We start from the raw sequence: 15,206 nt of genomic DNA, 5'->3' as shown, positions 1-15,206 counted from the left end.
AGATAACTACTCTCTGTGCAACAGTGTCCTAGCTCCTCGACATTCAGAGTGTTCTACTCGCTGACACGCAGGATGTACAGCGGGTGTCGTTCACGCATTGTTTCAGCATGCGAGGCTTTGGATATGCCGTTTGTGGCCCGTGTGCTCTGTGAACTGTGGCGGCTGATTTGTTGTGGTCATGGTGACGCCCCTCCTCTCCTGCCAGGTTGAGCAGCTGAAGGAGGAGCTGACTCGCAGCCAATCGGAGAAGGAGGAGCTAAGGCAACGAGCCAATGAGCTCCAGCGGGAGGCGTCCGCAGTAAGAGACACGCCTCCGTGTTCGGTTTGCTCTTCCTCTCTTTACTTCTAAATCTCCCGCTCTTTCCGTCTCCCAGGTCGACTGGTTAATGGCTGCCGCTTGAGTAGATTCTCAGTAGAATCCCAGTAGTGTGAGTGTGTGTTCAGACAGCAATAAGCAACTATAACTCAACACAACAATCATTTTCTGTGTGCCGTTTGGGTCATATGAACAGGTTAGGAGGTCTTCACTTCCCATTCTATCTATGACCGACGGCTGTTGCCAGTAATAGTTGTTTAAAAGCAGTCTGAACTGTACAATAACTGAATCCAGCAGGGCTGTGACACAATAATGCATATCTCTAACCTGCTTCTCCTTCTTCTCGCATGAGGTTTCTCTCAAATAGTGACTTGAACTAGTTTGCTGTGGTGTTTAGAGGACTCATTTTCCTGTGTGGTTAGGGTCCATTCTTTTTTTTTCTTAAGTTAAATTCCCTCCCAATCACCTCATTGAGATTGAAGGAACTTTAACTGCCACTTATAGATATTAAACATTTTTCATGTTTTTTGTTCTTTTTTTTATCATTTTGGGATAACTGAAAGAATTGACCCTGACCTGCTTGTACAGTACAAGATAAGTATATGAGGAGCACAGCATATGTTTTACTGGGTTTATTATACTGCTCTGACTTTAATGTGCGTCTACCTGTAGTTTGGATTCCAGGTGAGAAATTAGGAAAAATGATAGAAAGACCTCAATGGGAAAATGATACTTGATGGAACTCACAGACACTGTAGCTCTTGTAGAAATCCACTCACAATTCAATTTACTCACATTATATTCAATTGAATGTGGATGAGGAGAGCTTTTACAGCTCCTCTCTTTGATGATCTATCAGTACGTACCCTTGAGCAAGGCACTAAACCCCGAACTTGGTGTAATGCCGTGTGTGTGTGTGTGTTACTCAGATTGAACAAGCAAAGCAGGATCTGGGTCGTAAGGACAGCGAGCTTTTGGCTTTCAGGACCAAACTGGAAACTCTGAACAATCAGTTTTCTGACAGCAAACAACACGTGGACGTACTCAAGGAGTCCCTCACTGCCAAGGAACAGAGAGCCGCTATACTGCAGACCGAGGTACAGTTACTCTTTGACGAGTACTTGTCGCTGTATGTAATGGTGCTATCGCTTGTTATCACGAGGAAATCGATCTTTGGTTTGTTGATATCCATTTTCCATTCACTTTTAATTACGCGTGCACAGGTGGATGCGCTGCGTCTCCGTCTAGAGGAAAAGGAGTCCCTCCTCGCTAAAAAGAGTGGGCAGATATCAGAGCTGACGGAGGAGAAAAGCACTCAGCAGGGCGAGATCAGCGACCTCAAAGACATGCTGGACGTCAAGGAACGCAAAGTCAACGTGCTGCAGAAGAAGGTAAGGAAACACAGAGGTGCTTGATTTCCAAATCAAAGTATTTGGTGGCACATAATGCAAAGTTAAAACCTTTATGATCCTGATCCGCTACTGTGATCTCATCCCAACTAGACTACATTTTAATAGTTATCAATACAAAGAGGCTATTTTTATTTAAATGAAAATGTTTAATTGTTGCCTAAAATGGTTATATACCGTATTTTCCGCACTATAAGGCGCACTTAAAAGCCTTTAATTTTCTCAAGAAACGACAGTGCGCCTTGTAATCCGGAGCGCCTTATATATGGATCAATTGGTTAATTGGTTGATCCATACTGGTTGTACACGGCGCTCTGTCAAAATGTTTCAGTACGACTGGTAAACTACAAAGCCGCACCGCGGTAAACACCGGTACTGTGCTTACTCCTAGTCCAACACCACTTGTGTGTATAAAGACCCCAAAATGGCACCTTTCAAGAGACACGCTTACGACGCTATTCTATTCTATGTGCCTTATAATCCGGTGCGCCCTATATATAAAAACAGTTCTAAAATAGGCCATTCATTGAAGGTGCGCCTTATAATCCGGTGCGCTTTATAGTGCGGAAAATACGGTACATGGAGACGCAAAAATAATTCTCTTTCATTGAAATCTGCATGTACAAGATTATGGTGCTGTCATGTGATACTACAACCACTAGATGGCGCTGTAAGACAGGGTGTCGTTAAGGAGCCGACAGACAGACAGGTGAGCAGGCAGGCCGAGGGGCACACAGACAGGCAGCTCTACTGGCAGCAAGAGTTACAAATACTTTTTGGATATTCTTGGCCAGTTGTCAATGTGTTTGTGTGTGTGTGTGTGTGTGTTTGTGTGTCTCTATGGTAATGCTGTCAGTTAGATGGATGTGCAGCACTGACCCTCTGTCTTTGCTGTCTGACACACATACACACACACACACACACACACACACACTTAGACACACAAACACTAGTTTGGGATGGATGGGGGAATGAAGTGTTCAGACAACTGTTCAGACGCTAACATCCAACAAATTAAGTGTAAAAATGACTCCAGTATACAGTTAAATTATCCCATTACAAGCCATTTTGCCATGAAAATACCCCCCCCCCCCCCCCCCCCATCTGTGAGCAGATAATTGATGGAGACAATCAAGCAGACAGACCTAAAGCAGGACAGGGAGGGGGAGGAGAGACGCAGAGTGTGTATGAAATCAGATGCATACTAATGAGTTCCTCCTGTTCAATAAATGATGACCTCTGCTGTCTTCAAATAGAATACAGTCCAGCGTCTGAGAGGGAGACAGAGATGCTGCTGACTCCTCTTTTATCTAATCTGCACTTATGATTTCATAATTTCTTCTCTTTTTGCATGTGGAAAAACTAAAAATACCTTTCTTTCTTCTTTTCCACTTTGTCCCCCTCCTCCTCCTCCATCTTTCCCTTCTCATGTTTTTACCTGTCATTGTGCGTTACTCATGGAGGAAATCACCACGAGTGCACGGAATTAATTCTTCTGATCTCCCATCATCCTCTTCTCTTTGTTTTTTCAATGTAATTTTTCATAACATGGATGAAGAGAGGCGTCAGCGGGTTATTGTTTTGTTAACATATTCCGGTACATTATCACACACAATTTTGGAACTAAAATAGGACAAGACAGGCAACGAGTGTGTGCTTGGGTTTGTAAATACTGTATATATGTGTGTGTGTGTGTGTGTGTGTGTGTGTGTGTGTGTGTATGTGTGCGCCAAGCATCCAGCAGTTGTCAGTTTCAGGAAGTGCAGACACGATCAAAGAGTCTCTCTGCCTCTCAATGTCAAGTGTGTGTGTGTGTGTGTGTGTGTGTGTGTGTGAGAGAGAGAGAAAGAGAGAGAGGAGGAGGTGTCAGTCAAGCTGTCAAGTGAACAGTTGATTAATGAGGCGCTGGAAGAGTTTTACTGTATGAACACACACACACACGATCTCTGTGGTACTGTAAATGTGTGCGTCTCACCTGCAGCAGAGTCAGAGGTTGCATACCAATCTGACTTTCTATTTTTTCACTGACGGGTTTTCAATTGCTTGATTTCCTTTCTCTCTGGCAAGGCTAAAGGAAGACAGACGGAAAGAGAGGGAGAGGGACATTTTGTAATTTTACCACCCAAGTTCACCCTTAACACCACATCACATGAGCTCTCCATCCCTCTCTTCTCTCCTCAATTTGTTATTTCTGGGTTGCTCAACCTTTTGTTCCATCCATTTTTTAATGAATACGACAAAGTTGACATAGCTCCTTATCTTAGTCTGTGATCTCACACACACACACACACACACACATACAGTACATGCACACACATACACACACGCACACACACTCGTTGTGGGCTCAGGGAAAGAGTGAGTCCTTCGGTTATTTCTGCTGATTTTGTGTTTTAACAGAAAATCAATCTGCTACTAAATCACTGTGAGAGGGAACAGGAGGAGGCAGGGAGAAGGGGAGAAAGTGGTGGCTTTGTATTTAAGACAGTGCTGCAGGCAGAGACTTCTGTGTTTGTTTTCTGACCCGAGGATTCATCTGCTTTGAAATCAGTGCGAGAGGAAACAGGGGAGAAACAGAGGGAGTGTGGGAGAGGTGTGTGTTTGTTTATTGACTGTCAGAGAAACATATTCACTTACACTAATGGCTGGGAAAATGGCAATTTCACCCGTTCCAGATCCCCAAATGGGAAGCTGATGGGAAGTTATTTGTAATAAGCAATAAACGTTAAGCAGCAAAGTGGGACAAAAATCAAATCAAATCATTTTATAATTTTTCATAATGACTCTGACAAACATTTGAATGTGCATAATATATTTATTATTTTATTAGGTTGTCATTGTTCAATATTTATATTCAGTTAAATTTAATGGGGATCATTTTTAATTTTGTTTAAAGCCACATCATCTAAATCATTGATGTTACAAGTCTGGGGGAGAAATTGGAGAAGCCAATATTATAAGACAATTTCCACTTATTATAGATTAATTGGAAATATAGTATGTTGGATTATTGTAGTTTATAATTGTTTAGATTTTTTTTGTCATAATTCTGCTGTATCTTTGAGATGTATTCACATATATGTTGTTATATGTGTTGTTGTTTATAGTTGTTATTACAGCGAATTTAATTTAAGTGTTGTTTGCTGTTCGTCCGCAGAAAGTTATTATCGTCTGGGCCGAGTTTGAGAGCCGATACACTTTCCAACATAATATCGTTCTTAGCCAAATAATTGGAAAAACAAGACTGATGATGAGTTTTTCTCTCCTTTTCTCCGTGCAGATAGAGAACCTCCAGGATCAGCTGAGAGATAAAGAGAAACAGCTGGGCGGACTGAAAGGCAGAGTCAAGTCTTTACAGACGGACACCTCAAACACAGACACAGCACTGGGGACACTGGAGGAGGCTCTGGCCGAGAAGGTACACACAGACACATCCCTGTACATCTATCTCTGTGAGGACACTCATTGACATAATGCAACCCATAACCTGAACCCTAAAACCAAGTCTCAACCCTCAAACACGCCTTTGAAAAGAATGTCCTCACTTGCCAGAAATGCCCTCACTCTGAAGGTCTGAAACTCAAATTGGTCCTCACAAAGATAGATGTACGAGGAAACACACACATTTCGCTGGTCAACCTCAGGTCAACTCCAGAGCAAGGTTACATTAATAACAAAACCACTATGAGCAAAACAGCCGACCACCCAGGCAATGACCAAATGACTCTGGATAAATGGAAAGGAACCAATAATCACATCGGCTGTTTCATGATTAAATCCCTCACAGCCTGCGTTCGCAAAAGATTAAGAATCCAACATGCGGTCTAAACCAGTGGGATTAGAACCAGCAACCGCACTGTCACCGTCTGCGTGTAAACATGCAGGTGTCACAGCCATTTAACAGCCCTGAAACACCTGAGCATGGGAACTGAACCCTCAACTGCCTGTTTGATGATCTGTTACTCTGCACACAGGACTCGACCCATGATTCTGGGAAACGAACCAGTGACGCTTACACTAGCAGACCACTTTAAAGTGTTTGATGAGAATATATTTTTATACTGTAATGCGCGATTATGTTACCCACTCCATCTCCTTTGCACACACACACACACACGAACACACACACACACACACACACAGAGGAAACGGGGCTATTAATTGTCCAGTGACTAATATCCAGGGTGTCAGCTAGATGTGTGAGTGTTGGCAGGCGGAGGTGGTCGACGACGCTAACTTCACTCAATCGACTTTCGCAGGCTTTTCTTCCTCCATTTTCATTGTTTTGGTGCTTTAGGATGTCTTTCCTTTCTTCCTTTCTATTTTTCCATCCCCCTCTTGCTTTCTTTACGTTACTGCTCCTTTCCTCTGTTACTTGCTCTGTGCTGTGTTGTGTTTCAAAGTCACGGGTTTTTACCGTGTGTCGTGCTTTGTTTAATGCCAGTAGTTTTGTCTTTGCAAACAGTATTGAATATACACATTCACCTGTTTGTATATCTATACCTGGGAGGACTCTCATACCCTTATGTTAACCTATCAATAATCAATAATAACTCTTCTTGATAGTCTATGAATCGTTAAAGTCCTTTCAGTCAAACATCAAATATCAGGTTTTAACCCTGTGATGGGTGCATACATTAATTTATAGACAAACCAATTAATCCGATTAATTAAGGAAATAATTGATAATAATAAAAATAATCTGAAAGGGCTTTTTAAAGAAGTGAAGACCGGCCAAAATATCTTCACTTTCCCAAAAAAAATGTTTCACTCTCAAGGCTGAAACCTTAAATCGATGCTCATGAAGATAGATCTATAGACAATAACACACACACACACACACACACACACACATACACACACATACACAACACACACACAGCACAGTCAGGTTACACTTCTTAGGCTTTCCGTGCTGCCTTTGTGTGTGTGGGAACTTTAATGCTTCAGCTTGAACTGGCCGCTGTGTTGTTCTATAGCTGGAGAGTGTCGATAGTGTTTTAGTGGTTGTGAATATTACATCTGGTGCCAGAACGTATTACGTGTCTAAAATCACTGTTGGCTGTTAGATCCTGTCAAAGCTGCCATGTACATAAAGTTTAATGCGACTGTTATTAGTATAGAAACTTGATATTGAGTGACTGTGAATAACTGTTGGAGTGTTGACTGCCTCTCTCTCTCGCCTCCTCTTTCCCTCCCTCGACTCTTTCTGTTCTCTATTCTTCTAACTTCCATCTTCCTCCCCCTCCTCTTCCTCCTCCTTCTTCTCGATGTCCAGGAGCGGATCATCGAGCGGCTGAAAGACCAGCGGGAGAGGGAGGAAAGAGAAAGGGGGGACGAGATGGAGTCCAGCAAGAAGGAGTTGAAGGAGTTGAGGGAGAAAGTCTCCCATCTGCAGGCTGACCTGGCTGATCGTGAGGTAGAAGACAGACACATGGAGACACTCTCAAGCGTATCTGTGCTACAAGTCAGAAAAACACACTCTCTATGTCCCCGCCAAGGAAAACGGGATTGATCTATCACTGTAGAACAGATCCCGGATCCTCCCGAGGTCCTCGTGCTGAAGGACAACAATGATAAAACAGTCACATTTCCTTGACAACGATATGCTTCACGAGCAATGAAAACAACGATTGGAGCTGGATTCTTCTTGCCTCGACCTTTGTGATTCATGCAAAACACCACAGCAGCGACTCAGAGGGAGAGGCAGGATGACACAGCGTTTTTAAGCCCTGGCTTTGCTTGCGTCATCCTGCAGCAGTTGTTATAATTAACCACTTCAGAAACACCTAAATGTATTTTTTATAATAATAGTGTCCATACCAATGTCAAACCAGAACCAAACAATAAACCAAATTTAGCCAATTCCAACATTACAACATTATCTTATCTTTAGTCAAAACGAGAAAGGAAATACATGCACTGATGCATAAAACTAAAACTATTATTACATGTAAAAACACACACAACATCTACAGCTAAATTGTGACATCACAAAACTGAAAATGTGCTTTCAAGTGCATTTCATCTTTTAAGTCTTAAGAGGAATAGTTTCACACTTAATTAGCTGTCTTGCGGAGAAGTAGATGAGAAGCTTGATACCACTGTTTGTACGCTAAATATGAAGCAAGAGCCAGCAGGAGGTCCACATTTTTACATTTCAGTTTTTTTTTCCAGATTAAACAAAGAATATCCAGTGTTAATTAACTGAGCTTTAAATGTGCTGGTATAGGCAGACTTTTTACTTTTTAAAACTTTTTACCTTTGGGACATGGCAAGGCTAGCTGTTTCCCCCTGAATCCAGTCTTTATGCTAAGCTAAACTAAGCTAACTGCCTGCTGGCTCCAGCTTCATATTTAAACTACTGTCAGAAATATTCCTTTAAAAGTCCCATATTGTAGGAAGTGAGTCTTTTGTGGTTGTAAACCCGTATTCAGAGGGTGAATACAAGTATATTCAGACAACCAGTATGAGAAAAGGTTTTTTTGAACTGTAAGGCTTGTAAACATTTTCAAGTAGAAACCCAAAATACGAAAAGTATGAATGTGAAAATGAGCACAGTATACACCCTAAAATCAAATGCACATATGTTGTAGTGAAAAATCCCTTATGCCTCTTTTGACGTTTGCTCTCCAGTAATTTTAGTGATTGTGGGGTCATAAAACCTGTTACAGTCCCATTATATAATTTGAGATATACATGGGAAAACAGACATTCCTCTCTTCACTGCTAAACACAGATGTGGGGTTTGTCTGACAACAGCAATGTACTGTATCTATATACGTCCCTAAATATAATCTGAGTAAGCACTAAGGTTTCTCTAACCAAAGCCCAGTCAAACATGATGATCTGTAGTCTGGAGTTGGTATTGTCAGTCAAGGGTGAAATTACACGTCTGAGTGTCTCTCCTTCTGGTCCGTCGGTTTCTGTTTGACTGGCCCGACCAAAAGAGGAAAAGACCAGAAAAGAAAGGGAGAGAGAGACTTCACGGATGGAGGGATTGAGCTGGAAGAGTGAGAAAAGAGACAGGTCATGGGAAAAGCTTTTGGAGAACAAGGGGCAAAGTCAATCTCGCAACTGTAGGAAGACCTTAAAGGATCATTTTATATTTTATATTAATATGAGCCAGAGGATTGTACGCACCAAGTTGTTTGCTGAGATCTGGGAACTCAGCGACGGTGCTAAAAATACAAAAAAGGAGCGGTCATGTTTTAAACAAACCCACCAAGTTGGCCAAACTTATTTGAATGAGGAAAATGATGAACTGTAAGATTATAAATCACATGTTTTCGGCTGTAGTTTGCTGTGCAATGGGGATCATTATCAACGTTTCATGTGCGCGCTCTTTCAGACCTACCTTCTTATAAAGTTAAGAATGACTATCATATCTGGTAGAAAAGATAAATAAATATACAAAAACAAGACCCAAGTTGTATTAAGCGGACGTATCCTTTAAAAATGGGTTAATAACAATACAGCACTATACACAATACAGCGAGGCAGTTCAGTAGAGCTGCTCAGTGTCTGACTTCCTGCCTTATCACTCTCTGCCTCTGTTATCTTTTATTTCCTTTCAGACTTCAGTGTTGGATCTGAAGGAGAAGGCTTCCTCTCTGGCTTCGTCCACTCTGAAGAAGGACAGCAGGCTGAAGAGTCTGGAGATCGGCCTGGAGCAGAAGAGAGAGGAGTGCGTCAAACTCGAGAACCAACTCAAAAAGGTTAGCTGTCCGGCAGCGCCACACCAACATACCGTTCCATCCCCGCCTCCAACGTCTCAATAGTCAACTAGACGAGCAATGTGCGAGTACGTAGGGAGGGCCGAGCTCACGCTCGCCACAGCCCGACTCTCGTTTGTGAACGCAGAGGGGAGCGATGTTTTCCGCTAGTGGATACTGTTCTGTGTTCTGTTTTTTATGTGAGCGTGTTTTGAGAGTAATTAAAGGCCGTCGACAACAACTGCCAATTGAAACCATCAATTATATGAATCACAGCGGTGAATAAATACACACAGTTCAGACAGAAACACAACAAATGGAGGATTTGAAACTAAAGAACCCCTCGTCTCTTTCTCCCCTTCGTTGTTTTCCCAGAGAAATGACTGGCTGTGTGTGTGTGTGTGTGTGTGTGTGTGTGTGTGTGTGTGTGTGTGTTTGCATATCACATATTCTCTCCGACACAGCAGCCCATAAAATGGTGTGTGTGTGACGGCTTGCTGACAGCCTTACAGTCATTTTCACAGAGTGGAGAAGACAGCACCACCACCACACCCTGAATGTGTGTGTAGGTCGTGTGTGTCTGTGTGTGTGTGTGTGAGAGAGACAGAGAGAGAGAGAGAGAGAGAGAGAGAGAGAGAGAGAGAGAGAATGTGTATGAATGTGTCAGTGGATCTCTGGGGTTTCTCTCATCAGAGTTTATTTCTCAGTCTCTTTCTGTTACCATGGATGGAAAAAAGACTGAAAACACGTCTTTCTGTGTCTGTGTGTGTGTGTGTGTGTGAATTGATTGACATTGTGCACGTGACATTGTGTGTGATGTTTCTTTTTTCCTTTCTTATTTGTCTTTCTCTCTCTCTCTCCCACTCTTTCTCCCCTCCACCCAGATCTTCTTATAATATCACCAGACACCCAAACATTTCCTCTTCATATAAAGACCTGCAAAAACTGTTGTCCGATTCCAAAACTAATAGGTTTTATGTGTTGTGTGACCAAGACGTGCGCGCACACACACACACACACAAAGTCAATCTGTCCCAAGAGCAACATTTGCTTCTGGGAAACACACACAGCTGTTCTAACCTCTACGCCGGTTCTAACTTGCTTTTTTCTCCTTTGTTTCATTTCATTTGTTTATTTTTTTCTCATTTTCACCATATTCTGAGTAGCAGAGCAGAGAAACAGGACGGAGAAAGCCACTGCAGCTCAGTTTAATTAGCTTTTTACTTTATTCACCTTTTTATGCTCATGCTAATCTCTACATAAATCAGCATCGTGGGCCTTTGCCTGTTGCATGTGTGGAATCCATCCCAAACCCCAAGACACCATCAGTGAGCCAGACTAAAATGCTGAGACTTGTTAATGAATGAGTGTAACTCAATAACACAGACATTTATGAGATAGGAACATTTACCCTTCATTTGAAATATGTAATTCTTCATGTTTCATGTATGTTAAAGCATCTCTGTTTCAAACATGTAATATCTCTAAAATGAAGGTCTGGTCTATAAAGGTGTGTCTGGTCCCTTTAAGACCCGTCTGTGAAAGTAGTTTTATTAATAAAAGACCAATTTTAGACCAACAACTGTTAAACAGTTTACAAAGGCGCGCGTGTCATCCAACCCATCCTCAACACACATGTTGTTATTGCCGTATCCTTTTTAGCTCGGTTTATTTACAATCATTTCTTTCTGTTCCAGTCTCAGGGTGCAGCGGCAGATTCCCAGGCCAATACTGAACTCTCCGAACGCATCTCCTGCCTGGAGCAGGAAGTGACCCGGAACAAAGAGGATGCTGGGAAGGCCCAGTCCGAGGTGGAACGACTTCTGGAGATCCTGAGGGAGATGGAGGACGAGAAGAACGACAAGGAGAAAAAGATCACCGATCTGGAGAGGTGAGAGATGCAATTATGCAGAGCGATAAAAAAAAAAAAACTGCATCTTCCTCTCTCCTCTTTTACCATAAATCAGTAGAAAACAACCAAGATTGTCTTGATGAATTGATAATTACATTTTAGATTGGACTCAGTTTCAAGCTACATACTGTTGGAGTCTATGGTAATCTTTCCTGCAGTACTAATCCACTAGTCCCTTTTTTCTCACCCCTTTCTCTCCCTTCTTTTTCCCCTTCTCTCCCTCCATTTCGGCTTTATTTCTTCCGTCATCTTTTCCTTTTTCTGTCATTGTACCTTATTCACACGTGTGTATGCATACAAATGTATACATTCATGTGATTCTGCATCTGCGTGAGTGTGTTTATGTTTGTTTGTGTGTGTGTGTGTGTGTGTGTGTGTGTGTGTGTGTGTGTGTGTGTGTGTGTGTGTGTGTGTGTGCGTGTGTGTGTGTGTGCGTGCGCATCAAAACCCCAGAAATCCCTCTGCCTCTCATCTGTGGCGTTCTCAGCAATCGCGAAAACAGGCCCCTCCCCCCGCTGCCTCTCAGCAGCCAATGGGGGGGCTGGTGTGGGACTACCTGGGCACGTGAGTGGCTGGTGGCCCTGTCGGTCAATTAGACAGATGCACGACAAAAACTCACTTTGCTTGTCTGAGGATGGGATGTGAGAGCACTAAGAGAGCAACTAGTCCCATGTGGAAAAGTTATGTGAAATTAAAAAATCTAAAATGAACAGGACAACAAGGACAACAAGGTAAGAGGATTCATACACATAGATAGGTCAGGGGTTCCACCATTGTGATTAAAATGTTATCTGACAGCATCTGATATATACTTGGTGTGAGAATTTCTTTTGTCATATATAATATCAATCTAAATATCTTTGAATTCAGACAAAACAGACAATTTGAATACATCATATTGGACTTTGGAAAATGATGATGGATGTTTTTCTGACATTTTATAGACAACACAAGTAATTAAATAAAGAAACTAATCGGCACATTTATTTTTAATGGCCACTAATTGCAGCACATTAAAAGAAAAATACAAACATTTGTGATTTGACAAGAGATTTCTCATGTTTTGCGAGCCTTTTCCACATGGGTACCAGCTGCGTATGTTCACTAATAATCACAGTCAAAGAGTTGCAGCATCGATTCGCCAAGCCTCTCCAATGCGGCTTATTTAGACTGTTAGCTAATTCAAACAAATCCCCCTAAAGGACAGTTGTTGTGCATCAGCAGAAGTTTTTGTCATCTGTTATACTGCAGTGTGAACTGCTCCCAAAAGTCAGTAAAATGAGGGCACAGTTTGGCACCAGCCTCCGCTGTACAGCGTGAAGCTCTTTGAGCCGCTCTCCCCGTCAATGATGCAACTCTTTCATTTAGTGGCTCTGTTTTCACGCTTCACTTTTGTTTTACTTTCAGCCGAGGATGCCTGACTAGCAGAGCTTAACCCACTCTTTTTCTTTTCATTAGGAGTCTGGACTGTTCACTCAGTTTTTTTTGTGTATTTCCTTTATGCTAATAGGAATGGTTTGTCTGTTTCTAACTACTTTTCTACCTGTCTGTGTTATCTTGTTTAACCTGTCTGTGTCCGACTCTTTAAGCGTGCTCTATGTACACTAATTCTACCTCACAAACTCGTCTTAACCTTGATCTGTCTTTTCTTCCTGTCCTGCATCTGACTGTCTGTCTGTCTGCATGCCAGCATGTCTGTGTTTACCTGTCTCCCTGTCGTCTGTACTCTATTGTCCTGCCTGCTTGCCTTTATGAGGAGAACTACATAACTAAGGATCCTCTTGAGATTAAGTTTAGTTGAACAAAAAACACCTCTCAAGCAGGGTCAGGTGTCTTTAGGCGTCTAAATAATCATGTTAAAAAAACAATTGGAAGTGACAGACCTGTCCGCGTTTATCAAAACTGGTCCGTCAGTCTGTTTATTTGCCTCTCGATGACTTGGATTTTTGAACAACCATATTCTTTCCCTCTCTTTAATCTTTTCCGTTTCTTCCTTGGAACCCCACTCCCACTTTCTCTCTGTGTGTCTCTGTGTGTTTTGTAGTTTGACTGTAATACTAATGGTTGTTAATGATTTTAGGGAGATTCAATGTTTCCTCACTGTGTCTCCGTCTGGACAGTAGAAATACTAGACTATTAATAATTCAGCACCTGCTGACTTCAAACTGGTGGGTTTCAACTCTGTGTGTGTGTGTGTGTGTGTGTGTGTGTGTGTGTGTGTGTGTGTGTGTGCGTGTGCGTGAGTTATTCAACCTGCCAGTAGCCACAGATGCAGATTTACAGCAGTACTAGCTTTGTGGGTAACATTGTAGTGTAACTTAATAACCATTTAAAATTGAAGATGGGTGAACATCTGGGCTTTTTTCAGATCTTACATCATATGTATTTGAAAGATGTTTCATTCTCCCTGTCGATTACAATAGAATAAAAGCTTCTCTGCAGCTGATATTTAATATCTGCACTTCGCTGGCTGCTCTTAGGAAACAGGAAAGGTATTAAAATCTAGGCGTAGTGCCGTATGTTTGAGAACAGTATCTAGTAATAGTGAAATTAAGATTAAGTAGATTTTTATGAGGGAATGTAACTTTCCTTTTACATTCTGGCACACGCACTTACTCATTACTGTGACGTACGCGGTTTGTGGAGGTTATATTAGAGGGTGGAAGGAAGTGTGATACTTTTACATCTTCACATTTTGTGGTTGCATTGCTGGACTGTTTGCTCTGCCCCGTCGCCCTTACTGACTGTTGCTACGCCTTACAAGCTTCCCATCCTCAACAACGATAACAGCGGCACATTAATCACTCAAAATGTATCGTTTTCTGTCCTTGATTTCAGACTAAGGTGGACAAAAGCAGGCTTCTCGTTTCTAGTCAACAATTGTCAATTTTACTGGCTGAAATGACGGAATCACTGGAATATATCCGCTGTCGGCAGCTAGCTAATTAAGCTAATCTTAGCGCCATAAATTCCTTGAAAACACTGTATCCAACTGACTTTTTAAAACTAGAATCTTGTAACTGTTTTCATATGCTACTGTAGGTGCTAAGCAAGTTAGCCGGACATGCTAATGATTGTAGTTTACTTTGGAACAAAGCAAACAGACTTTGCTCTTTTGTTTTGGAAAGGCTACCTCTGTAGCTTTTTAAATGCAGAGTGCTACTCTCTGACACCTGGATGAATCCAAATCTTAATCTCTTCAAGGCCCATTTACGGTATCACTGGACTATTACTGTCAGGGGAAGGGTTTTAGTGAATGACGAATTAGTATGAACTTTATTTTTCCTCTTGTGTTAGTCTTCACTCCTGCCTCAAAAAAACTAAAAACTACCATCAAGGTACAATTGAGATATTTTAACCCAACTTCTCTTTCACTGGCTGTTCACAGATGTCAGTATGTGTAAAGTATTTGAGAACCATTCATTAACAAAGCTGTGAAAGAAACTGATTTGAACCCACAAGCACTGACCTCGCAACATGAAGTGTGCTAATACAGACTTTGTCCCAGGGCTACCTAAACCTGCTGTGAATTATAAGACTAAACCTGGAGCTAACAGGTACGTCAGAGGAGGCTACATTCGCCTGTGGCCAACTCTTATGTTGGCACAGAGGCTATCCCTGGGCTAGGAGGGAGCAGAGGGAACATTACTAATGAAAAGATCAGATGTGGGTTAAACAAGGGTAAAAACCAGCCCCCTCTCGCCCCCCTCTAGTCCACATCCAGCTGTAACGGTACCAGGTTATTTATTTCAGTAACTAGGATGGTAATTGGAGCAGACCGAGTGACTTCACACTGAGGGGAAATGGAGCTGAAAATCTGCCTTGATGACCAAAATAAAGGATTTGGACGGAGG

At 42.0% G+C, this 15,206-nt stretch overlaps 1 protein-coding gene across 1 annotated transcript in view; it reads left to right on the top strand.

Annotated features, from left to right (window-relative positions):
* Nucleotides 1–15,206, top strand: part of LOC142971216 (ELKS/Rab6-interacting/CAST family member 1-like) — a 95,793-nt gene that overhangs the window by 24,245 nt on the left and 56,342 nt on the right. Inside the window, exons 9-15 of the mRNA XM_076111875.1 lie at nucleotides 206–298; nucleotides 1,246–1,413; nucleotides 1,540–1,707; nucleotides 5,006–5,143; nucleotides 7,004–7,144; nucleotides 9,303–9,443; nucleotides 11,138–11,331. Coding sequence (XP_075967990.1) covers nucleotides 206–298; nucleotides 1,246–1,413; nucleotides 1,540–1,707; nucleotides 5,006–5,143; nucleotides 7,004–7,144; nucleotides 9,303–9,443; nucleotides 11,138–11,331 — 1,043 coding nt within the window. The remainder of the gene's footprint in view (nucleotides 1–205; nucleotides 299–1,245; nucleotides 1,414–1,539; nucleotides 1,708–5,005; nucleotides 5,144–7,003; nucleotides 7,145–9,302; nucleotides 9,444–11,137; nucleotides 11,332–15,206) is intronic.

The sequence above is a fragment of the Anarhichas minor genome, unplaced genomic scaffold (assembly GCF_050575085.1).
Source record: "Anarhichas minor isolate MPS153535 unplaced genomic scaffold, ASM5057508v1 ptg000045l, whole genome shotgun sequence".
Taxonomy (NCBI): Eukaryota; Metazoa; Chordata; class Actinopteri; order Perciformes; family Anarhichadidae; genus Anarhichas; species Anarhichas minor.
This window is presented reverse-complemented; position numbering and strand designations above follow the sequence as displayed.